Raw genomic sequence first — 27,269 nt, 5'->3', positions numbered from 1 at the left:
TTGGATGGAGTGGCACTCTATCTAGGTTTTTTTCCACTTTTTCCAAGTTCCTGCAAGTGTAAATTAGATTAAGCAATTTAAAAATATGAATGTTTTTTGGACGTGGGAGAAAGCCGTAGTCAATAGAGAAAAAACAGGTAAGATGTTTGAACAATGTTTAAACTCGATGCAAACCGTTGGTCAATCTGAAGTCCCAGAACGTGTGGAACCACACAGCTAATCACTACGCCACAGTGTCAGTATTTTTAATACAAAGATAATATATTCATTTCACACTCTGTAGAAACTGTTAACACATACAGGTGTATTTGCACTGCTAAAATGGGTCAAACACAAAATGGAAACACAAAAAAATGTTTTAACACTGGTTGCTTTAACTAAAAAATTTATTAACAATGTAAAATGATATATGTTCATCAGCTTCAACTACCTTCCGCATGCCCTAAAACATTTACTTTATCACTATAATAATAAGCAAATATCATGCTTACCATGAATAAAAAATGTCAAGTAAGTGTATCATCACCTCTTAAGCTCTCCATCTTCTTAAAATGTGAATTCAAAAGGGAAAAGTGACTAAAAAACCTAGCGTATTATGCATATGTAACATTCTTTTCAAAGTGTATACACACGGTTTTGTCATCTTGACTTACATATATGTGCAAAAGTTTACTCTTAGTTTGTACAATTCTTATATGCTAAATAAAACTTGATTACAGAGAATGCTGTATGGAAGATTAGAATGTGAAAAGTACATACTTGTAGAATAAGATAAAAAGCAAAAGTTTCATTTTCTCCATGGCTTTCAGCATGTGCAGTTAGAGGGGTGTGAATAAACCTTCTCTGGAAAATTTACTTTGGATGTCAAAAAATAATAATAATAATAGTAATATAAACATCTGTCTTCAATGGACTTGCACTTAAACAGTAAGAAACAACATTCTGAAAAATACTCTTTTTTTTTGGATCCCATTCTCAACTTTAAAAGGCATTAATTGAGCTTGGCAGAGGACATCACCCTCAGGGTACTTCGAGTCATCCTGTAACGCCCAGAGGCTGCCGTGCACATATGTTACTCCAATTACAAAAACTGAAAAAATTATATTAAAATACAGGTTTCATTTTTTTGCTACCAATATTTTTTATTATGTTTTATTGGAGCAAAATATGTTTTTATTACAAAATAAAAGTAGAAAATGGGCAGCCTTCCAAACATAAAAGGTTAAAAATGGCAGTACAGTAAAATCCATAGAACACAGACTAACGTGTTTACAGATAATTGGTTATGGTCAGTTGTGACGATGCTCAATTGGTTGGTTGCTGTGATTGGTGTTTTTTTTTTTTTTTTTTTTTCCTAGCTTGACACAAGGCAGCATAATCCAAAGAATCGTCTCTTTCGTCTTCTTACTAAAGGGTAGGGAGTCAGGTTTAGGAGGCTGCTATCATCTGCAGAAGATAAAATAAGGAAAAACAAAAATTAGGAACACTTCAATGTATGAATACTTTGTATGAAGACCTCCAGCGACAGACCCCTAGAGGCAGCTGGCGGTCTATAGCCAGATGCTTCTCACATATTGTATAAAGACAGATGAGAATTTTTATGGAAGGTCAAGGAGTAATTTAAGGTGATAACTGCAAAGCACAATATAAGGAAAACGTTATCACCATTAAACTTAAAAAGAGGCAGTTTGTGCTAGTGTTTCCTAAGCCTTTTACAGCGCTACACTAGTGTCAAGTAGTTAAGGACATGAAGTAGCCAGTGCTGTATGGGATCCTTGCACTTCAGATACATTGAAATTGATTCATCCATTTTTGTCAACCCATTTTATGACCCATGTTACTAGTGCAGTGGAGCTAGAGATTATATTTTTAAAAATTGGATACCAATCCTCTAAGTACACACCCGGCAACACACTCTTTTTGGGCCAATTTATAGGTGCCCACTTGACAACTGTAACCAGCATTCCTTTAGAATACGGGGAGAATGTGTAAGCAGCACATAGTCAGTGACTATCTCACAAGTGAATAATGCAATGGAAGGCATAGTTGGCTCCTCCTGGCTGGGACAGATGGTTCCTTTTACCTGGCTGATAGGCAATAAAGAATTAACAGACTGGATGGAATGGCAACCCAATCAGGTTCTTGGTTGGGAGGCCAAAAGGAGATTTCCTCCCAGGGCCATGTGTTCCTCCTGTCCACTGGGTGGCAGTAACCCTCTGGTATATCTCCCACAGGGATGCATGAGTGAAGCAGTTCTGGAGGGTGGCCCTGAAGTGGTCCTTGGGGGCTGCCTACAGGGAGCTATAGGGAGGAGACCACCCCCGTCAGGTGGAAGTTCTACCTGACACAGAAGTCCTAGGTGCAATATCATGGGACTGGAAGTACCCTTTGGGTCTGGCATAAAGAAAGCTGCTCTGCCTGACACAGATGTTTCAGAATTATGAAAGGAGTAGGGCCAATACTCCCCTAGAGTGGAGGAGGAGGAGGAGGAGGAGGAGGAGGAAGAGGGAGTTAATATTCCTAATAATTTTTTGTGACAGAGCCTGTGTGCATGGTATTTTTGCTAAATAAAAATAGTTTGTTTGAATCCAGGACTGTTATACTGAAGATGTGTCTGGGATTTGGGTATCTGAGATGTCCCATACAGACCACTATATATATATATATATATATATATATTTTTATATATATAAATATATTTTTATATATATATATATATATATATATATATATATATATATATATATATATATATATATATATATATATATATATATGTAGTCATGCATGCGCACCAGAGGATTGCCTCTGCCTCTGATTACCACCTGAGGACTTGGTCTTGTCTCCTCTTTCCCTCACAGCCTTGAAAAACTGCTTCTTGAGGGCAACAAAGCCAAGGAAGCCCCACCCCTTCTGGTCTGCTCAGTATAAAGGGGTGGTGCTCCAGGAAGGTGGCGTCTCATTTTGGATGCAACTTTGCCAGATAGAGAGAGTGACTTGCTAGAGTGACTGGTTTGAAAAGACAACTGTCATAGCAATATTGCACCATCAAGCAAGTGTTTGTTTGAGGTTTTAGTTTTTGTTGGAATTAACCCTAATTATTCAAATATATATATATAAAGAGAGAGAGAGTCCATTGGGACTTCACTTCCCACTCTAAAAGGATATCTTCATCAGGCAGTTCTTGGTCAAGGACTTCAGAAATAAACTCTTTAAACTGCTGAAATCAGGCAGACGACTCTGCAGCCTAAAAACTCAAACTGAAAGATTTTGTAGGAGTTTCTATTCATATGCCATCAGACTGTTAAATAGAAAGCATTATTAGATTTTTTTCTTTTTTCTGTTGATGCTATGCTGTATTTGTGTATGGGGTAGTGCAGTATTAGCTTTGTCTTTTAAGCACAGTCCAGGATCTGCTAGAAAAAACATTTTATTGCATCTTATACTAGTATATGATTTTGCATGTGATAAAGAAATTTGAATTGAACTGAATTATACTGTGCTTAAAGGGAAATACCCCAGTAAACCAGGAGCACATCTTCACAGCAAATAGCTCTCGCTGCAAACCATGTGACTTTTGAATTGTTAAAGATCAAAATGAGATAATACAGCTAAGGATGATTTTTTTTTCAAATTCACTCCTAAAATTATAGTCTCTTGCAGTTAGAGCTCCCCATTCAATAAATTACTATACAGCAAGCTGGACAGGACTTTGCTGTGATGTGCCATTTAGCTGACTATCAGCTGGCCAGAAGCAGTCACATCTCCATCCCAGGGCTGTTCTCAAGTGTCTCGGTTAACCCTCAAAGTTTATGTGCTTTCCGACTTATCTGTTTGTTTGCTAGTTTATAAGCATAACTGATGTGATTTACACATAAGGATAGATAGATAGATAGATAGATAGATAGATAGATAGATAGATAGATAGATAGATAGATAGATAGATAGATAGATAGATAGATAGATAGATAGATAGAAAGTACTTTATTTGACTCAAGGGGAAATCTGTGTTTTCAGAAAAGCTCAACAAATATTATAACAAACAACAACCCCTTCATATACACACAAAGGTTATAAAAATAAGGAAAACTCCTGACTTTGCTAATGATAAGACAGTAGTCCCAGTAATACATTATAAAGGTGTATTGGGTGTAGCATTTCTTTACACAGTTCTGATAAATAATTTGTTGGCTGAAAGTCCTCAGCGTTAGTGTGTCAGAGAGAGGATGTGTAGCTTTGTTCATAATGACACTCAGTTTTGTTTTAATTCGGTCCTTTGCTACTAACTCAATGGGATCCAGAGTGAGCCTTCCCTTTTAATTAGCTTGTTGATTTGGTGGGCCGCCCCTGAAATGATGTTACCAGCCCGTCACACTACAGTGCAGATATTTTGAGTGCTGTGTAATCTTTAAAAATCAAATGTTATCTTAATGTCTGTAAGAAATCAAATACACACCTTGATTCTTTAATGGTAAAGGCATAGTTTCCCTGAGTTTACTTAGAAGATTTTTCATTTCCCGCATGTCTCTGTCAATAGAAAGACATATTATATTAAATATGTTAGTTTATATTTACCATACACATATCAGTTATAGAATCATTGTGTAACAAACACGAAAACAAAAGTGCAATGAAAAAAGTAGGGAATTTACAAAAGACACATATAATAATAATAATAATAATAAGTAATAAAGTTTCAGCTTAGATTTAGTAACAGCCTCCTACTTGACTAATATTACATTTTTAATGTTAACATGTTTATACAGGTTGGTCCTCCTGGACAATTGCTACTGGGTATTTTAGCAGCACTAATCTAGCAAGCTGAAACAGATGGATCCTAAGAGAATGAATAACAAATTCATCCTGAAATCTTTGGAGGGATATCTGTCTTTGCTTGCACTAACCTGTTATTTTTGACTGAAGTAATGTTGAGATCCTCGATGGAAATGTGTCAGCAAAATAAATTTTCTGTCTAATAATGAACAAAGTATGGAAAATATAATAATATGCAATTTAAAAACTTTAGAATTTTCTGCTTAAATCAATTCAATAATATCCTTAATTCACTATTGATTTCTTACAAGTGGTTTGATTACAGTCCTGGCAAAATTGGAGTATAGATTGGCAAAAAATGTTTTGAACAGGAATTTCATTATTTGAAACGTAAAATCAATTGTAAAAAAAAAAAAAAAAATTCAAGAAACAACGTTTTTTGGATTCAACGTTTACTTTTGAGAAGTCTTTTCATTTCGACATTGATGAATAATATTGCAGATACTACTCAATTGTTCAAACAAGGTGGTAGGCAAGGCATAAAGTACACAAAATTAATTAATCTAAACTTAATTCAAAACAGGGCCAGTGGAGCTGAAGCTAAACACAGCAGTATTAGGTGGGGTGAAGTTTCCAAGTCTGGCCAAGGGGCAAGTATATGGTATACGATACTCCTTACTTTTACTTTTATGTAGACTGGCAGAGATCACTACATCAAGCATGGCCAAGGAGACTGGTTGTATACTTTACATCGACCCTCACATGCCTAATCCTCGCATGGCGTTTTGCTGTTTCTTTGAAAGGTTTTAAATGTAGGTGAGAGCTGATCATAATTATACATTATTACATAAGTGAAAAACATTTTATTTCATATAAAGTCTATGTGGCTCATCACAAACATTTTTAGTAATAACAACAACAACATTTATTTATATAGCACATTTTCATACAAATGATGGAGCTCGAAGTGCTTTACAAGATGAAGAAAGAAAAAGCAAACATATAAAAGTAAGATAAGGCAATACTAAGTAACAAAGAATAAAGTAAGGCCTGATGGCCAGGAGGACAGAAAAAAACAAAAACATAATCTGCAGGGGTTCCGAGGCCATGAGACCACCCAGCCCCCATTGTGCATTCTACCTAACATAAATGATCTCAATCAGTCCTTGTGCTTTCAGGCTTCATGTGGAAGAATTAGATGATGATGATCATGTGGACATCTGGCCTTCAATCCATCAATGTAATGTACTACACTGCATTCATTATTTCAATAGACGGCACATCATAAACATTAAAGCTACTTTTACAAATCCCACACCAAATGGCATATAAGAGAGACACATGCACTGCATGGTGCACTTACAAACACTGAGGTCTGTTATGATTATTTCGTTTTCAACCTGTCTTGGATGGGTAGCACAGCTAGTATATATATATATATATATATATATATATATATATATATATATATATATATATATATATATATATATATATATATATATATATATATATATATTATATATTAGAATATATATATATATTCTCATACATGTGCATCTGAGGCTTGCTCATCTGTGCTAAATGTAACCACTCTGGAAAAGCAAGAGGGTAAGGCCACTGATAGTAACATCTCCCTTTACTCCCACAGCCCACAAAACAAAAATGGCCACAGAGGGGAACCGACCCCGCCCCCTGCAGTCCCTCCACTATAAAAAAGAGTGCATCTCACTCATTAGAGAGCACAAACTGACGACTGGAGCTCCTACGTGAAACGGAAGTACTGCAGAAAAAGATCATCGAAGCCTCTTATTTAATTTTGGTTAACCTGCTTTTCATTTTTGCTTTATTGAACACGCTACTGAGCGCCTACTATGTGTAAATATTAAAGGGGGTGACCTGGTTGGCACACTAACACTTCCTCTGTGACCAGTGCAATCCCTCAATCCATGATATATATATGACAAGGTGTACAAAATAATAGAAACATTATATGAAAAAGGAGTCTGAATTTGAAGTAACTAAATCCCAATTTCAACTGAAGTTGTAAAGATGGGTCATTTTAGGAAGTATTGTATGTACCAGCTATAAAAGATGCCTGACAAAAAGTCCTTTCTTGTGGGAGTTTTCAAAGTAATGTAAGGCAAGAACTGAATTCCCAATTTTCAGTTGCACTGGATTTAAAAAACAGAAAATGATTTCGTGTCAAAGGGGAAGAGTCTCAAAAATAACAGCAGAGTATGAAAAACATGGACAAAAGGCACTGACAAAGAAAAACAGTGGCCAGTATTTGCAGTTCGCCTACAGACATAGGATGTTCCTAAATGCCAAAAATAACCCCTTTGCAATTGATAAAAGGCAATATGCTTTGATAAATTTCATTTCATCCTCTCTCATTCATCTGGACAGATTTAAATTTGGAAAAGGCTAAAGGATGCCTTCAACCCACAATCCATATTGCCAAGTATTAAACATGGTGGGGGATCCATATGGCTTAAGCATCTATCTCATGGTAGTTATTAGGCCCAATGATTGTTCTGCATGGTCATATAACAGCCAAGGAATATGAAGCCATTTTACAGGCTCAGGTTCACCCTGCGGTGCAAACACTTTTCATTCATGCTCTTTTCCTATGTCAGGATGATAATTCCCATATTCACACTGCTACACTAATTCAGGAACACCAGGATGAACTCAAATGCCTTCCATGGCCTTCCCAAGATATAAACATCATCGAGCTTTTATGAGATATCCAGGAATGCAGAATCTGAGGCACTTTCCATTTCCTTCCTCCCTACTTGAACAAGAGGCTTTCCTTCACAAATACCGTACAATATCCGGCTGCATACAGTTCAGAACTGGTATGACAGTGTTCTGAGAAGAACTGAAGGCATTCAAAAGGCAAAGAATCTCCCTACGCTTTATTACATTCTTGATATCTACATATTGTTTGGTGTTTAAATTATTTTACATTATTCAGTCTACCCCATACATAGTATACAGAAGACACACATATTCTACAAAACATTCTTTTTTTATATGTCAGATATTTCACACAAATTACTTTTCAATATATTCCTTCTTCTTCTTAAAACACAGTTGTAGTCTACAGGCTTCTGAATGCCTTTAGAAAATACAATTTTAGTCACGTGTGCTTCCACCTCGTCAGTCCCCGCTACTTCTCCTAGTTAAATGCAATTTCCTGTATTGTTAATCTTGCACAGGTGAGGATATGGCGCTGCCTTCTATCGACTTCCAAACATTCTGCACCTTTCACACCTGCATATATCTCTCCACTCATATACACTTTGGGGAGGAAAAGCATTGGTCCGGAGTCTCCCTTCACAGAATACCCCTACTCAGCTCACAGGATGTGAACCCTGGTCTGCACCTCCCGCTGAGTAAAGGGAAATATCTTTCTTAAACTGCCAAACCAAAGGAGAAATTTGTAAGCTCAAGTGACTACTTGGGCCTCTGACTGTAGGGTGTATGTTTGTAGTTGGTCATTCCATTTGAGTCCTGCTAAACACATACTGTAAATGGGGTGAACTGAAACTCCTTTAACACATGCCAACACATTTATTTGTTTTTCTTTGCTATAGACACGTAGCCATGTTCATAATTCGGAAGTAACTAACTAAGAAGGGGCCATCCACAGATCCTTTAGTTAGCCATTTTAAACAATTTAGCAACCAGGCCGAAATACAAGGCTAAAACATTGTCAAGCAAGCACTATGGGAGCATGCGGAAGGCTCAGCTTAGAGGGAAAACTGGGAGAAGGATGACTAGCCTCATATCCACTTTCAGTCATAGAGTGGAGGAAAAACCCTTTGAAGACGAGTGACGTCCCGTTTATGTCGACTCAGAATTTCTGCCCGTTATGGGGGTGCCACTGCAAAGGAATTGACGAACCCAGAAGCAGTCGTTCACACTATGGGCGTTGACTGCCGGAGCCTGATAGCCCACAGAAACACCTTTAGCATTAATGTGAAAATGAATGTTTTTTTGCGTTGAATTCCTTTGTATTGTTTTTTTTTTCTGTTGTGACAAATTGTGGTCCTCTCAACCCCTTGCACCCTCTGACCACTCTTCAGACACCAGGTGAAAGTCCAATTATTATTTATTTGGACAATAACAAAGTGCACAAAGCACCTACACTCCACAATACTCATAATAAATCAATACAATAATCAATCACTAATCAATAAACAATCCTCCACTCCCAGACGCGTTGCCACCCTTCCAACCAGCTCAGCTTCACACTCTGGTCTCTCACAGTCCTTTTTATAGTCCTTGACCCGAAGTGTTTCGCCCTCTCTGTCCACGTAACTAAGAACACTTCCGGGTCAGAAAAAAAATCCTTTCTTCTTCACCCCAGAAGCACGTCATTCCTCCTGTCCATGTGACTTGAATGGACTTCCGGGGCGTAGGGCAAATAATCCTTGTTCCTCCCTGCAGCGTCCCCTAGCGGCCCCCACGGCATCCAGCAGGGTTGGGGATAAAAACTGCATTGTCCAGAATTCCCTGCTGGCATTCGGGGCACCTCCATGCTGCAGGGAGGGCTCCACCTGGCGGCCTGGGGATATTGGCCGGGATGAATGGCCGGCCACATATCACACTGTTCATTATGTATTAGCATTATTGCTTGGTGGGAACCCCAACACTTCACCCTATACTGCCTCTTTTCTTCTGACAACATACAGACACAAACAGGAAGTTTTCCTACAGACCAATAATTAATAACATTCATCTTACTGAAACCAGCAAAAGCGTTTTCCAGTCTGAGTGTGTGTTAATCGCTTCTCCTGCATCTTTAGACATAAACAGTTTGATCCCATTATCTGTTAGATACCACTAAATGACAGAACATTGGCCCAATCAGGATTTAGAAATCATTCAGATGTGTGCTGAAATTGACTTATTGACTGAATTATTGACTCAGGCGCCGCCGCAAGTGGCAGCCTTTCCAGCAGCTCCGTGTATGACTTTATCTTTCTACCTTTTTCTCTATTTCACTGATCACTCCTACCACTTTCTTTTATGTGGACTCGTTCCCTGGATACTTTTTACTACTTTTTACTACTTGGACATGGATTTTTACACACAGAGACTCGTCTATTCAGGTAGTCAACTTCAAGCGCTGAGAACAAAGGCCCGTGCCGGTGTGGTTCCCTATTTACCCGACGAGGTAAGAAGGTTGTATCGTGGCAGCAGAGCTGGCACTAAGCTAAAAGCCAAGGGGCTAGCGAGAAAGTGGCGATAGAAGCCTTCGGTGCCCTCTGTGATCCTGGGAAATGTGAACTCACTACCAAATAAGATTTGTTCACATTTTGCCACAGGTCCGCCACGCCCTCGACCCTCTGCAGTTTGCATACCAGGAGAAGGTGGGAGCGGAAGATGCCATCATCTATATGCTACACCGATCCCTCTCCCCCTTGGACAGAGGCAGTGGTGCTGTAAGAATTATGTTTCTGGACTTCTCTTGCACCTTCAGAACCATCCAACCTCTGCTCCTCAGGGACAAGCTGACAGAGATGGGAGTAGATTCACACATGGTGGCATGGATCGTGGACTATCTTACAGACAGACCTCAGCATGTGCATCTCGGGAACAGCAGGTCTGACATTGTGGTCAGCAACACAGGAGCGCCACAGGGGACTGTACTTTCTTCAGTCCTGTTCAGCCTATATACATCGGACTTCCAATACAACTTGGGAGTCCTGCCACGTGCAAAAGTTCGCTGACGGCACTGCTATTGTGGGCTGCATCAGGAGTGGGCAGGAGGAGGAGTATAGGAACCTAATCAAGGACTATTAAATGGTGCGACTCAAACAACCTACAACTGAACACCAGCAAAACCAAGGAGCTGGTGGTGGATTTTAGGAGGACCAGGCCCCTCCTGGACCCTGTGATCATCAGAGGTGACTGTGTGCAGATGGTGCAGACCTATAAATACCTGGGTGTGCAGCAGGATGATAAATTAGACTGGACTGCCAATACTGATGCTCTGTGTAAGAAAGGACAGAGCCGACTATACTTCCTTAGAAGGCTGGCGTCCTTCAACATCTGCAATAAGATGCTGCAGATGTTCTATCAGACGGTTGTGGTGAGTGCCCTCTTCTACGCCGTGGTGTGCTGGGGAGGCAGCATAAAGAGGAGGGACGCCTCACGCCTGGACAAACTGGTGAGGAAGGCAGGCTCTATTGTAGGCATGGAGCTGGACAGTTTGACATCCGTGGCAGAGCGACGGCTGCTGAGCAGGCTCCTATCAATTAGGGAAAATCCACTGCATCCACTAAATAGTATCATCTCCAGACAGAGGAGCAGCTTCAGCGACAGACTGCTGTCACTATCCTGCTCCACTGACAGACTGAGGAGATCGTTCCTCCCCCACACTATGCGACTTTTCAATTCCACCCAGGGGGTAAACGTTAACATTATTCAAAGTTATTGTCGGTTATACCTGCATTTTTATCACTCTTTAATTTAATCTATCTATAAGGCAGCAGATTTAAAAGCAGGAGCTAAAATAGCTCAGCATTTTCAGTAAGGGGCTTATGTGAAACAGTGACGTGAGGGAAAATATATGGAATTACTACAGTTATGCAGCTGCCCTAAATTAGGAGAACAGCTCACACGTTTAACTGAACAAGTCTCCATTGATTTCCTTTATGAAATGCACGTCATTTATAAAAACCAAAGGGCATAGGTACATGTAATCAACTTCTATGGCAAGCCCCTACAGTCCAACAGAGATGTGTTGTGTTTAAATGAAGACTACAATCTGCTAGTTATTTAGTTGCTGTGTACAAATGGGTAAAATTAATATTTTCTTTTCTTTCAAGATTAAGGTCCGCAGAGATGAAGCAACTCATTTGCAGTCTCACCTGTTGACAGAAGAAGTGTCTTGTCTGCAAATTAATGCAAAATAATACCAGGAGAATATAAAAATAGCAAAGGATTATAAGCCAAGTGTAACATCCTTTTTCCACACTTTAATGCTGAAGCCTGCTTAACTCAAGGAATATATTACTGCAGTGAGTTTTGTCAAAATCATTTTAAGAATTTTTCACAGTTTTAAGGAAATGTCCCCTACATATACATATTTTAAAAAGCATTTCTGCCTTTTTTTGGTAAAAACAATAACTAGGGGTACATCCCTTATTAAAAATAGATTCTCTCATTTTTTAGATTTTAAAAATATAAATTTGTTAATCTAATATGACTAATTGGTTGATTAACCACTTGTAAAAGCAAAAAATTGATAAAAATAAACTAAAGAAAGGCTGAAATACGGAGTCTTCAGAGGGTTTGTGGCAAAGGAGAGATGTACTGGTGGAAAGGAGAAGCACATTTGGAATAATAGGAAACAAAAAGGTCTTAATAACATTTGTATGAAAGGAAGGATAAGGGAAAGTTGTTCATAATATACAGTATGAAGGAAGTTAGAAACACAACAGTTTTGCTGTGGAGTCTTTATCATGTATGTATTTGAACTTTAATATGCAGTGAAAATCTAGGGATGAGAGGGGGATATGGCCAGAGAAAATGAAAATAAAAAGGGTGCAAGATCAGAGACAGTGTAACAATCAGCCATCAGAGTGTGAGGAAAGAAGACTTGTTCATTAATGGAATAGTGGCTTGACGTGAGAACGTGAATATGCAGATCAGTCTGGCAATGATCAAAAAAACTGAAATGCCTTACCTCAGGTTTAAAGAATTTTTGACGTAACTCTATCAAAATACCTGCAGGTTACTTAAGTCTTCATCATGCAAATAACTTTTTCAGCAATTTTCAGTCATAATTTTCATTTACACAATTTCATTAGTGGCATGTGCCGGTGATCATCAGTCGAGTAGTGTGACCTTCTCATTGACTCATACCAGTCATACCAGTCTGTTTAATTTTGATTTTGTCTTAAGTTGTACAGCTCCTCTGTTTGTGAAAGCTGGCAATCAAAGGGAGTTCTGCCTGAAGTACAACACATACAATGCTGTGATGGCTGGTGAAAAAAAATTTGGTGGGGGCAAGGGCAAACTGAAGAAGCACTTATCTATTATATAGTGCCTTTCACATCTATCTAGCTATTATACAGTACCTTCCATCCATTTTCCAACCCGCTGAACCTGAGCACAGGGTCACGGGGGTCTGCTGGAGCCAATCCCAGCCAATACAGGGCACAAGGCAGGAACCAATCCCGGGCAGGGTGCCAACCCACCGCAGACAGTACCTTTCACAACTATTTATTAAATAATGCCTTTCATATCTATCTGTCCGGTCATTCCACATGCTCTTGTGGACCTCGTCATAGTGTCAATGCACATCTTGGTCTGTCCAATACCAGACCAATAGGACAAATCCGGACTAAAATGTATTATACCCTTTCCACCATGCTGTCCAATCTGATGCTAACTTTCCAATTTCTACTGTGCTCCAAAACTTCAGTCAGTGACATCCACAGACCGTTTATTCTTCCTATAACTTGCCCTATAGATGTGGAAAGGAACAGGTGCACCTGCCCCCCAAATGTTATACTACACTTGGCTCTAAACTGGCCAATCGTCTGCCAACTTGCCCAGTTTCCCATTCTGCCAAAACCCACACCATAATGTCCGCACCCCACCCTCTTGCAAAAACGTGTACTTCCTCCCGTCCTATGACACATCCATAGCATAAGTCCAATCTAAATCTTATTCTACCGTTGCTAAGAGAGTGCCTAGTCCTTGGCCATTTCCACTGTATTCCATAAATCCACATCATACAATCATTAGCCCTCTGATTTTTCTCAAGTCTTGCATCCCAGTTTATAATTTATTGCACTCACTGAATCAGCCCCTGCCCCTAAATTTAATTCTGCACTTGGTGCCAGTCTGCCCAGTCCTATGCACATTGTATGATCCACAGACCCCCACATCATAAAACATAACCCACCCCACCCACAAGACAAGTCCAGCCTAAATCTTATTCTACCTTTACGATCACGATACCTATATTTCCTTGAGCCTAAATTTTGCCTTCCTTTCCATCAGGCCTAAAAATTTCTCAGTTACTTCCTAATTAAATTGAGTCATTTCACTAAGCCTACCAAAAAAAATTAGCCTCATACTATTATCTAGAATTCTAGATCAGTGTCTCGCTAACTTTTTTTCTGCAGTGTCACAATTTTTGTAACCAAAATCACCCCATGGCACACCACTACCTTACTAACCACAAACACATTACATCTCATACACTTGCTCAACTGCCCAAAGGGGTGGAACTACCGGAGAAGCCGGTAAAAAAGAAGCTCTGAGATATGCGTTTACAGACATGGCACACAGTGAGCACATTGGTGGCATTTTTCAGCTGCTTCACCCCTTTATCTAGCCATCTATGCTTCAGAGGTAACTTATATGTCCACTATCCACTGGTCCTGAGAGAGTCACTGGTGACCACACACCCATGGCAGATGGACTGTAGCAGCCAGGAGACACATCAAAGTGCACTAACATGGCGATTGTGGAGCTGCATTTATGCCAGCTTCTCCAGGTAGTCCTGTCTTGATCAGACAGGCCTCGACCAGCTGAGGAGGTTGTCCCTCTCAGGTTCAGACCCAATTGCACTACACTACTATTTTCAAGGCATACCTGGTTAACTCTCATGGTACGCCACTGTGCTGCGGCAAACTGGTTGAAAAACACTACTTTTATATACTGTTCCAAGCTGCGAAGACTTGAAATAGTGTTCATGGCACAGTTTTGGAGAACGGTGCTGCTCAGATTACATCAAATGAACAAGTATGTGCAAAATGTGGAAACTGATGTTTTGGAAGTTGCAGAAGTTCTCCAATCACTAGTAAAGTTCTTGAACAGTTTGATCTATATGAGGAAAAATCTCTCAACATTTCTGAAAAGGCAGTATATGAGCGTGATGAAAAGTGTTCAATTCTCAGAAAACTTCAATCTGATGAGACACGTGATGGTGAAGTTCGTTTAAGCGTCGTGACAACTTTCGAATCAATTCATTTCTAATGATAGCTGACAACCTTAAAGCAGAACTTGAGAAAAGGTCAGTTGCATACAAAGAGTTTGGCGAAAGATTTGGTGCTATTACAAAATTGTGGTCGCTGACTTCTCCTTAACTTGAAGAAGACGGAAGAAACCTGCTTTTGATTTTCAAAGATGATAAGAAACCCACTCTATGCGATGAACTTGTCCATCTGAAATCTTACATAACTGATTGCAACATTGGGACTAAAAACCCCATAGCACTTTGCAAGTGGCTACAAGAAAAAGGACAACAAACAGTTTATCCAAACATTGACATTTTATTAAGAATGTTTGTCTGCACGCCAGGGATGAATTCCTCGGCTGAAAGGAATTCAGGGATCATTTAAGATCTACAATGCAGCAAAATAAACTGAATGCCCTTGCACTTCTTTGCATTGAAGCAGATTTAACAAGATCTGTCGACTTCAGTGAAACAATTGAAGCCTTTTCATGGACAAAAGTGCAAAGGAAGAAATTCTAGTAGGTATTTAAGACGACTTGAAGAAATTTGATGGAAAGTTTTTTTGTAGGTGTTAATATTATGCAATTTCATAAGTAGTGTAGTAGTGTAGTTTTTGAATTAAAAATATAATGTGGTTCAAAGATTATAAAGATTGTATTAAGTGCTTATATGTTTCAAAAATAAACTATTACATATTAAATTGAAAATTATAAATCAACTTTTTGTTTGGGGCAGAATTATGTGTTTTGGCCTAGGGCGTAGAAATGTGTAAATCCGGCCCTGAGTGTGTGAATGTGTCCCCTCAGGGTGGTCCCTTTGACTGGGTTTGAGGATGGATGGATGGATGATATAATAAAATATCTTACTGTTCTGCCTTTCAAAATCTCTAATAAACAAAACACAGCAAAAGAAAGGAGCATGTTGTTTGTGTTAGTTGTATTTGTTGTGTTTAATTTAGTTGACCTTTCTGTAATACTTTGGATTACAATGGTATTCCAAAGAATCAACATGCAATGCCCATTAAAAAGTCACCCCTGAAACTTTTTACATTTTATTGTTATACAGCTTTGAAAAACAAATGGATCATACTTGGCTTTTTGGCGATGATTAACAGAAAAAATACTTTTTAATGCCAAAGAGAAAACAGATTTCTCCAAAGTGGTCTAAATCAATTACAAATATAAAACAAAATAAATTGATTGCTTATGTATTTAAATCACTGGTGCTGCCAGGTGATTTTAGAAATCATATATTTTGCAATGCACAGAATTCACTCGAGCTCCATATGCGCAAAGCATAGAATTATTCAACTTAAAATTATATATCAAGTGCATCTGTCTCGTTTAAAATTATCCAAAATGTTTCCAGGGCAAGATCCAACCATGAACACTGCAGTCAAGTCCCTGCCTTCACTGGGTCACATGTTTTGGGGCTGCACCAAATTAACATCATTTTGGACCAAACTCTTTAAATGCCTTTCAGACAGCCTTGGTGTCACAATCCTTCCTAACCCAGTAACATCTGTGTTTGGTGGACTCCCAGATGGGCTTAAAGTGGAGAAAGACAAACAAACTGTAATTCCCTTCACTACACTATTGGCACGTAGACTTATCTTGCTCAACTGGAAAAATCCTAACTCATTTATTCTAAGTCAGTGGGTAACTGATGTTATAAACTATTTGAAACTGGAAAAAATCAAATTCGCACTTAGAGGATCTGTACAAAAACTTTTTCAAAACCTGGCAGGATCAATCAATAACATTTTAGAACAAGCATTTAAATTGAGGAAACAGGTTCTCTCCCTTCTTTTACTCCACTTATCTTTATTAATTTATTATTTTATCTATCCATGTGTTTTACTCTGCTGGCCTAGCTCTCTTTCTTAGGGGTGGGGGTTGATTTTTTCATTTTTTTTTGTAAAACTTGAGTTATGTGTATGAAGTGTTATTTGATTTTAATAAATTCAATAAAATTAAAAAAAAAAAGAAATCACATATTTTGTTACATGGAGATCACTTGTCTATAGTCAAGGTGTTTCAGTTGATTACAGTATAAATGCATCTTATCTGGAAGGTCCAACTTGTGGTGAGTCAGTACTGTGACCAAACCTGCACCATGAAGACAAAAGAAGACTCCAAGTAACTCAGTGAAAAGATGATTGAAAAACACAAGTCAGGGGGTGATTACAAGGAAATATCCAAGTCACTGAATATCCTTAGGAGTCCAGTTAAATCAGTCATGAAGAAAGAAGAGAGTATGGCAAGAATGTAAATCTGCCAACAGCAGACCATCTACAAAAACTGAGTGATCGTACAAGAAGAACACAAGTGAGGCCACCAAAAGACCTAAGATAACTCTGGATTGGAAATGAATGGGAAGTTCATTTAGGTAAGAAACCAGAAAGCAGTTTTTCACATAAAGAGTTGTGGGAATTTGGAACAAATCTCAGAGTCAGGTTGTTGAAACAGAAACCTGGATGGGATATTGGAACAGCTTAGCTATTAGCTAAACAAACTGGCTTGATGGACTGAATGGTCTCCTCCATTTGTCAAATTTCTTATGAAGGAGTTGCTCAAGTGCTTAACAGCTATATGGGAAGGAGAAAGCCACTATTTAAAAAAATGCAGAGAGCCTCGGATTCAGGAGGAACAGTGTGGTTTTCGTCCTGGTCGCGGAACAGTGGACCAGCTCTATACCCTTAGCAGGGTCCTGGAGGGTGCATGGGAGTTTGCCCAACCAGTCTACATGTGTTTTGTGGACTTAGAAAAGGCATTCGACCGTGTCCCTCGGGGAATCCTGTGGGGGGTACTCCGAGAGCATGGGGTACCGGCCCCCCTGATAAGGGCTGTTCAGTCCCTGTACGATCGGTGCCAGAGCTTGGTCCGCATTGCCGGCAGTAAGTCGAACCCGTTTCCAGTGAGAGTTGGACTCCGCCAGGGCTGCCCTTTGTCACCGATTCTGTTCATATCTTTTATGGACAGAATTTCTAGGCGCAGCCAGGGTGTTGAGAGGGTCCAGTTTGGTGGGCTCAGGATTGGGTCACTGCTTTTTGCAGATGATGTTGTCCTGTTTGCTTCATCAGGCCGTGATCTTCAGCTCTCTCTGGATCGGTTCGCAGCCGAGTGTGAAGCGGCTGGGATGAGAATCAGCACCTCCAAATCCGAGACCATGGTCCTCAGCCGGAAAAGGGTGGAGTGCCCTCTCAGGGTTGGTAGCGAGATCCTGCCCCAAGTGGAGGAGTTCAAGTATCTCGGGGTCTTGTTCACGAGTGAGGGAAGAATGGAGCGTGAGATCGACAGGCGGATCGGTGCGGCATCCGCAGTAATGCGGGCATTGCGGCTCAGCTCTCAATTTACCAGTCGATCTATGTTCCTACCCTCACCTATGGTCAAGAGCTATGGGTAGTGACCGAAAAAACGAGATCGCGAATACAAGCGGCTGAAATGAGTTTCCTCCGCAGGGTGTCTGGGCTTTCCCTTAAAAATAGGGTGAGAAGCTCAGTCATCCAGGAGGGGCTCAGCGTAGAGCCGCTGCTCCTCCACATCGAGAGGAGTCAGATGAGGTGGCTTGGGCATCTGATCAGGATGCCTCCTGGACGCCTCCCTGGTGAGGTGTTCCGGGCACGTCCAACCGGGAGGAGTCCCCGGGGAAGACCCAGGACACGCTGGAGGGACTATGTCTCTCGACTGGACTGGGAACGCCTTGGGATTCTCCCGGAAGAGCTAGAAGAAGTGGCCGGGGAGAGGGAAGTCTGGGCATCTCTGATCAAGCTGCTGCCCCCGCGACCCAACCTCGGATAAGCGGGAGACAATGGATGGATGGATGGACAGAGAGAATTTTCCAGAAGGTACATGGGTGACTCTAAAGTTAGTTGGAAGACGGTTCTATGATTTGAAGAGAACAAAATTGAGCTTTTTGACTATCAGACTAAAGGCAATGTTTAAACAATGCACATTTTCAAAAACACACCATCCTGACCATGAAGCATGGTGGTGCAAGAATCCTGCTCTGGGGACATTTTTGCACAGCGGGCCCTGTGAGGCTTGTGAGGATCGACGGTAAAATGAATGCGGCAAAGTAAAGGGAAATCCTGCAGGAAAACATGAAGCAGTCTGCAGGAAACCTACGCCATGGGAGAAGATTTGTATTCAAGCAAGAAAACAACCCCAAGCATAAAGTCAAAGCTGCAGAGGAATGGTTTAAAAACAACAATGTTAATGTCCAGGAGTGGATGAGGTGGAGTCCAGATCACAATTCAAGTGACAGTGTGCAGCTGGACTTTATAAATGCTGTTCACTTACAATCCCCCATGTAATCTAACAGATCTTGATCAAAACAGAATGGGAAAAAGTGCAGAGACCAGATGTGCAAAGCTGCCCACACACACTCAAGGCTGTCATGGCTGCCAAAGGTACGCCTACTAAATACTGTACTGACTTGAAGGGGTGAATACTTATGCCATTAATTACTTTGTGTTTTGTATTTGTAATTAAGTTAGATTATTTCAAAGAGACCTGTTTTCAGTTGGATATTATAGTCTTTTTCTGTTGATCAATGTCAAAAAGCCAAATTCAATCTACTTAATTCAATGCTGTATAATAATAATAAGGGAGTGAATACTTTTTATAGGCACCACACTTGAAGCTATATATCATACAGTATTGTCTGAATACAATCTGAAGCCCAAAACCATTAATAGATTCCTTAGTTGACATTAAGTTTAGTTACATTTTTAATTGAAATTAAAAAACACAGAATGTGTTAAATCAATTTCAGCAGAAGAGAAACAAAACATTCCATATTCAATTCATCTGCGTATTATCCTTTCTAATAGAGAACAAGTTGGTGTTTACTTTTTAATAAATGCAAACCTTTCTGTGTTTTCAATGTCTGTGGAAACCTGCCAGGAATACTGATGGTAGTCTATTGGTGAGGATGATGTATCTTCTAATATTGGGATTTCTGAGCTTTCCTCCATTTTGCAGTCTAAAATCTTCGGAAGAGTGCTGGCCTCCTTTCCTGCAAAACAAAGTTTACATGAATAACAATATGACAAGAACAGTTTAATCATGCACCTTTCTGGAGCACTAGGCATGCCATTCCATACCATACAATAATAATACTGTCTCTCTCTCTTACCGGCTCAGTTTTTTCTGAAGACAGTCTTAGCTCTAATATGTCACTGTTGTTCCAGTAACCTCATGAATGTTTTCTCCACCTACTATTTCATTCGATTGCTGTGCCCTTACTTAATTGAAGGTCACATTGGAGATGGGTAATTAAATATTAATTTCTTTTGTCATGGAACAATTAAACATGTTGAATTTGATATTGTACAACACAAACAAAACAAAAGATCAGTGTGTGCTTTGTCAGTCTGCCATCTTTCATTGCCTTATTATTTTTTTCTTTAATCCAAAGATATGTTGAGAATGAAAAAAATGCTCTAGTGTGTTGCACACAAAATATCAATTTTTTTTATTCCATGAATTGCTGTTTACTGATGTCTGTGTTGTGAAGAGTGACAGCCTGTATTTACAGGAACCAAATTTGGATGGCAACCAGTTTACATGCACCAATTAGGATGCAGTACATCATTTTAAAATTCATGATCATCATAATTGTTTAATACTGTATTTATATCCAGCATGTGTTAATTTATCTTATACAATAGGCAATAATACAGGTAACCCATCCACGATCGGTTCCTGCCTTGTGTCTGTGAATCCAGGGATAGGCAGTGGCTCCTCACAGCCCTGACCTGGATAAGTGGATAAGAGCATGGATGGATGCAGGTATGTAATATTTTAAATATTGTGACGAATGGCCGGGTCCCATGCCCGGCCGGGACGCCCCTGCTGTGTATGTTCCGGGGGAGCAGCCATGGACAGCTCAATGCCTCCTCCGGGGCGCTTGGTGGCAGCCTCCTTGGCCGACGCTGATTCCCCAACCTCCTGCAGGGCTCCATGGGACATGGAGTCCTCCACAGCTTGGTTGGGGCCCGGGGTGGCTGCTAGGGGGGGCTGTCTGCTTCCAACAGCCCGGCTGGACGAATCTGCAGCCCCACCCGGAAGTGCAATTAGGACCAGGTGGTCAAGCACCTGGAAGGCTTCCACGTGGGTTATAAAAAGGGCCAGTCAACACTACTCAAGAGCCAGAGTCAGGAGGAGGAGGACTAAGCTAGAGGAGGAGTGGTGGTCAAGGAGAAGAGTGTTTTGGTATGTTAAGTGCTTTGTGGGACTGTGTTAGGCCTGTGGGACACGGGGAAGGCGTGCCCCACAGCTGAAGAGAAAATAAAAGTTTGTTTGTTTAAGTACGTGCCTCTGCATCAGTCTGTGCCGTGTCGGGCGCTATATGGCGCCTTTCACAATATATATGATGATTTTCTGGTACATAATATACAACACTATATTATATAGTGTACTGTACTGTACAGTAAATGATTCAGTGATTTTCCTTGCCACCCTCTCTGACCTTGGCATCAGTGGGGCTGCCCTCAGGTATTTTGTGTCCTGGAGAGAAGAGTTGTCCAGGGTGCACCAGGCAAGCACAGGGGTGTCCCAAGGATCGGTGCTAGGACCTCTCCTCTTGTCTCTATATGCCACCTCATTAGGCCCCTTCATCCAGTTCCATGGTTTCTCATATCAGTGCTACACCAATAATTTGAAGCTGTACCCTAATGGTGCTAATCAGCTAGAATCTCTGCATGTTTCAATGATATCTCAACCTGGGTGAAGGAACACTGTCTCCAGGTCAATCCAGCAAAGACAGATCTCCTTGTTATCCCAGCCAGTTAATCAATTCAACACTCCATCTCTGTTCAGATCAGTTCAGCTCAGTTCATTACCACTAATGCCCCCCAAGTCAGTATACAGGCTTGTGGTGGTGATCGACAACCAGCTGTCCTTATCTGACCATGGTGCTAAAGTCTCTCAGTCTTGCAGATTCACTCTGTATAAAATCCACAAGATAAGACCATATACAGTATAACTGAGTCTACAGTCCAGCCCTGGTCCAGGAATTGATCTTGTCACGTCTTGACTACTGTAAATCTCTGCAAGTTGCTGTAGATGTTTAAAAATGTAGTGGCCTGTCTGGTACTATAACAGCACATGTTGAATTCAAACCCTTGATGCTTGCCAAACAAGGAAGTCAATGGGACAATATATTTTATATATATATATATATATATATATATATATATATATATATATATATATATATATATATATATATATATATATATATATACTAGGGGGCTTTGCTCACCAACCCCTTTCCCCCCTCGCCAGCGCTACATGCCGTTGTGAAGAGGGGGACTGAATGCACCCCAAGGAGATGCGGCCGCTCCTCCGAAACCCCTCTTATACAGTGATACAATGGGATAAAAAATAAAACATTTTTTTAACCCCTCTTTGCTCGATCAGCTGCTGGCTTGCTGCTGCAGCCGTGACGCGTGATCTGCATTTTGTGCGCCGCTTCGAATGTTTAAAAGCCTGTACAGCCCGTTTGCACTAATGTGATCTTTACTCTAATTTTTTGAGACTTTTTAATTTTCCTACTTCTAACCTGCTCTGCATGTGTATCACAGGACTTCCAAAGGTTGTAAGTATGATGTGACTAGTCCGTCTGATAGGAAGTGAAAGTGTCTCTCTGTCTCTCTTCAAAAGATTACGTCTCGTCGCAGAAAAAAAGTCTTATATTGTCGCAAGATTTTTTTATAATATATATATATATATATATTTAGGGTGAGTCAAAATTATGTTACCATTTGAATGGCGGAAACAATTCATTCACAAAACATACTTCATATGTGCAAGATGATTTACAGGAATGTCTCAACCTGTTCACCATCATGTTCAACACAAGTACCATATGTGGCACATAAATTGTCAACAAAAATTGCATATAAGTATATACATAGCTGTACCATTAGTGCTAACATAATTTTGACTCACCCTGTAATATATATATATATATATATATATATATATATATATATATATACACACACACATATATACAGTATGTATATACTGTATGCATATATAAGGGAATATGATGGGAATCGATGAAACAAATTAACTAATTGCATAAATGTACGTAGTTAACCGCATCTACCATTAAAACATGTAATTATTAACACATAAATCATAAAGTAAATACAAACTGAGTCACAAAGTCAATGTAGAATCAACACAAATGAATTAAAAAAAAATAATGGCATAGTTTAAACTTAAACAATGACCTTAAACCTGAACTTCTAACAAAATACTACTTGAGCAAGTACAACCTGAATTTGAATGCCTTCCTAAGAGGCAAGTTGAAAAAAGGCAATAAGAAAACTAGGCCAAAGTATTAATTATCAGACTGGCATAGCATATGAGACACAGACGTGTCCAAGTAAAAATTAAACGCACGTAACAACTGTTGACTTTGAATGCACTACTGAAGACTGATTTAATTGACACATATTAAAACTTGTATTAAAACTCTGCAAATACTCTCAATTGTTCATCACCATCAATGACTTGATAGTCATACTCTGCACAAGTGTTTTTCAACTGGTGCGCCATGGAAATAACGGTGTAGTGCCCCCTGCACCTGACCTGAGAGAGACATGCTTCTCAGGAGGTCGAGACCTGACCAAGGAGGATGGGACTACCTAGAGAAGCCGGGATAATAACAGCTCTGTGAAGACACATTTAGCAATCAGGAGATGTTTCGGGAGTCCATCTGCCTGGGTGCGTGTACGCCAAAGATTCATGCAGAGCCGAGGGCCAGTGGGCATACAGAGTGCCTTTGACCCTGGGTCAGTGAAGTGAGGCAGAGAGAGAGCCACCCATATGACCGGGCAAAGAGACAAAGTAGCTGGAAGTGCTCACTAAGTGCTGTGTCGGCGAACAGCAATCTCTGAGCTGCTTTTTTTGCCTCCCTTATCCCACTCCTTCAGATAGTTTAATACATGTATGGATTTAATGCTTTTTGGGTTGGTAGAACGTGGTGTGCCTTGGGATTTTTTGGGTTACAAAAAGTGCGAAAGACAGCTGGAAAACACCACTCTACCTACACCTTTGCTCCTGGCATGGAAAAAAATCTTGTGTAGCAGCTATCTTGCTTAAAAACTGACTCTGTGCATTACCTGGATGGTTATGTTGCATTCTTTGCATAAATTGCAAAGACACTGAAAACTGGAATAATGGGTAGGGATAATCATTACACTTCTATTTCGTAGAATTTTGTCATTATATTAGGTGGTATTGAACACTGTAAGCTACCTGGCAAACTGAAGAGTTAAATACAGAGGTACTAGAGACTTATTTTGGTTTTAGTGCCACTCAGAGATAACTTATTTAGCACTTATGTGATATGACATTAATTCAATCTTCATAAAGAAACATGAAAATGTAAACAAAAGAGAGAGTGTAATTTCACCCACACAACTTTTCTCTAGCATTGCACCAGGACAGCCACAAACCTCCCCTCGCTCCCACTCCCTGCACCTATGTCAGTATGTATAAATCAAGAAAACGGACACCAGTGCTATGTATTGACATGTGGCGTATTGTTGTGAACACCATAATACAAAATTTTAAACCTTTAAATGAAAACGGTAGTATATAAATATGGTACTGGATGTGGATGTTTATGTAATTCTTTAGGTACACACTTAACATTTTTGTATTATTGTTTTGTAAAGGCGCAAAAAAATAATTACAAGCACTGCCTGAGACGTGCTGGCCCAGGATGCAGCAATACTTTTTAACGCTTTAAACAGGCCACGTTAATCTCAAAAATGAATATGGATAGTAATATAAACATTTATATATGTTCATGACTTCCTCTGCTTCTTCTCGCCCATTCAGATCTGTTGATGAACGCTGTTTTGTGATAGCTCATGTGTAGCTCCTAGCTGGTGGTAGCTGTTGCCCACCTCAATTTAAACTGTTAAATCCCCCAATGTATTTAAGATGTATTTGTAGATTTTTTTTTTTTTGGTAAATTTCTGTCTAACTAATGTTAGAGGTTATTGTAACCTAGGAATTGTAACTTCTTTGATTTTTCTTCTGACCTGTCCCCTTGTAATGATCAATTATGTACCTTCATTGTGTAACTCTTATTCCTAAGCAGCCCACAGACTGACATTTGCTCAACTCTGTTGAACTCTTTTGTAGGTCACTTTGGATAAAAGTGTCTGTTAAGTAAATAAATGTAAATGATTATATGTATGTGGTTTGCCATGTGAAGAACTGGTGCCCAAAGGCTGCTTCTTTGCCTTGTACCCAATACTGCCAGAATAGGCTCCATTTGGATTAAGAAGGTTGAAGAATGTTATGCAGTGCTATGTGACGTGTTTCTACTGTGCCTCTTGGGATCTATACCATGTGCTGTCTGGGAAACATCAATAATGTTGCCTGGGGCCTTCCATCTTGACTGAAGAATGTAAATGTGGATTAATTCAGTGGAGTCTGACTCATTTGTGAATATCTTGCTGTACTTAAATTTAAAAAAAGTTTTGCCCTTTTTACTTTTGTTTCCTAATTTTTCTTATGTAGATCTTTTTGTGGGTTTTAATAGTTTAAAAGAGAGACACTGACAAACATCGGCCTTTGCCATCAGAATTTAATGGTCAAAACCAAGACTCTGAAGGCACATTAACAATCGGTCAATCCACTTAACTGTTCAGGGTTGAAAAAGAATTGGAGACCAATGATGCAACACTGAGTGAAGGGAATGAACCGAGACCTGATGTGGTGGCAGTCTACAAAAAATCACATGGAAAAAATAAGTGAATTAATTACAAAAGGCATTCTGTGTACACAGAAAGGAGGGGAATCTGTTAATTTAGAGCAATGGTGGCTTATTTGTAGAAATTGACGCATTTGTAACATTTTTAATTAACGTATTTCCAAGATGTAAAACCGAGGTCCTGACTTTCGGTAGTCATAAAAGATCCTTGGGCATCTTTCATAAAGAGTTGACCGTTTCCCAATGTCCAGGCCCAACACTGCCTCATCATTCTGGCCCCTTAATCATCTCCTGACACCTTAAGGGCTAACTATCTCTCTCACCTCTAAACTAATAACTAATGTGTGGTGGGCTTATTGGTGCAAAATGGCTGCCATTGTATCATCCAGGTAGATGATGCACATTAATGGTGGCTGGAGTGGCTGCCCTATCTGCCCCATCTATATAAAGTGCTCTGAATGTCTTGAAAAGCACTATATACTGTAAATGCAATGTCTTCTTTTTCTTCTTTGTAAACTCAAACTTGACACACATTCAGTTGTATTCACAAGCTTCTAACAGAAACATAAATGATATACTAAATTTCATATAAAAGATAAAATACTGATAGTGCAAAAGCATTAAGAAGTGACCATTCCGAGGACAGTACAGTGAGGTCAGTGACACTTTGTTAAAAAATAAATAAAAAAAAAACAATATCCATATCCTAAACATAAAGGAACATTTTTTTAACCCAGAAGGCTAAGCAGCTTGTTCTCCCACTTTAAATATGTCCAGGCCATGTGAGGTCCTGGGGAAACAAGGATTTGTGATGAGCCCACTGTGTCAAAAGCAGGATGCCCTTTGCTGCGGGTGACATATTTAATAGGGGGGAGATTGAAACAGAAGCTGTTTCAAGAGCACCGAAGTGTAGTACATGGTAGCTTGAGAGGCTACGTTAGCTAAGCAGGCCATGACACTCATTTTTCATTCTGTAAGAGGGCTGGAAAAAGTCATGCTGTAAGTCTTAACCAAGGAAGGATTCAATCTCTGGTGGGATCCACATGAATGGTCGCATTTTGATTCACTGCATTTGTAGCACAGTAATGCAATAAACCCATCAGTCTTTATTTTGTAAAGTTCAGAGCAACAATATATAACAAAATGCAAAGCATAAATAAGAAATAAACACACACATTTAGCATTACATTCTCAAATCCACTTAATCCATTTCGGAGTAGACAGGGCACTAGAGACAATCCCAACAGCATCAGACAAAAGGCAAGAAGCAATGGATGGATAAGTGACCACTCCATTGCATGGTCCGCTCGTGAACACACTCACACTCACACACACACACACACACACACACACACTGGTGCTCATACTACTATAGTCTACATGCACATTGTTGTCAAGAGTGCCCATGTTAGTCGACTATTAACAAGGCTTGCTCAAACCTTATGTCTGTAAATGTTGCATCACATAGTAAGTTGCTGTTACCATGCTGTAGTCAAGCATAAGCTTAAGCACAACTCCTGCACTAAGTGAACAGTAGTAAAGAAGAAAAAAATGAACTGAGTTGAACTTGCTGCTGTTAAATAACAGAGCAAACAGAATGATTGTATTAAAGATATGCAAGAGAATTCATTTGTTTTTCTGCCGACTTCTACTCCTAAACAGCAAGCCTGTACTGTTCAAATCCATTCCTATAGCAAAAGCAGGTAGGAAGAGGTGAAGGGCGCTGAATCTTTGATGGTTTCAACCTGCACCTGAT

General features: G+C 39.8%; 1 protein-coding gene across 3 annotated transcripts in view; it reads right to left on the bottom strand.

Moving 5' to 3' along the window:
• Positions 1-368: 368 nt before the first annotated feature.
• rgs7bpa (regulator of G protein signaling 7 binding protein a) overlaps positions 369-27,269 on the bottom strand; it is a 107,698-nt gene continuing 80,797 nt past the window's right edge. For all 3 annotated transcript variants that reach the window (XM_051929708.1, XM_028806004.2, XM_051929707.1), the window contains exons 4-6: positions 19,636-19,783; positions 4,457-4,527; positions 369-1,446 (exon numbers count right to left, since the gene is read on the bottom strand). In XM_051929708.1, the coding sequence (XP_051785668.1) occupies positions 1,355-1,446; positions 4,457-4,527; positions 19,636-19,783 (311 nt within the window). In that variant the 3' untranslated portion in view covers positions 369-1,354. The remainder of the gene's footprint in view (positions 1,447-4,456; positions 4,528-19,635; positions 19,784-27,269) is intronic.

Source organism: Erpetoichthys calabaricus, chromosome 7 (assembly GCF_900747795.2).
Source record: "Erpetoichthys calabaricus chromosome 7, fErpCal1.3, whole genome shotgun sequence".
Classification (NCBI taxonomy): Eukaryota; Metazoa; Chordata; class Cladistia; order Polypteriformes; family Polypteridae; genus Erpetoichthys; species Erpetoichthys calabaricus.
This window is presented reverse-complemented; position numbering and strand designations above follow the sequence as displayed.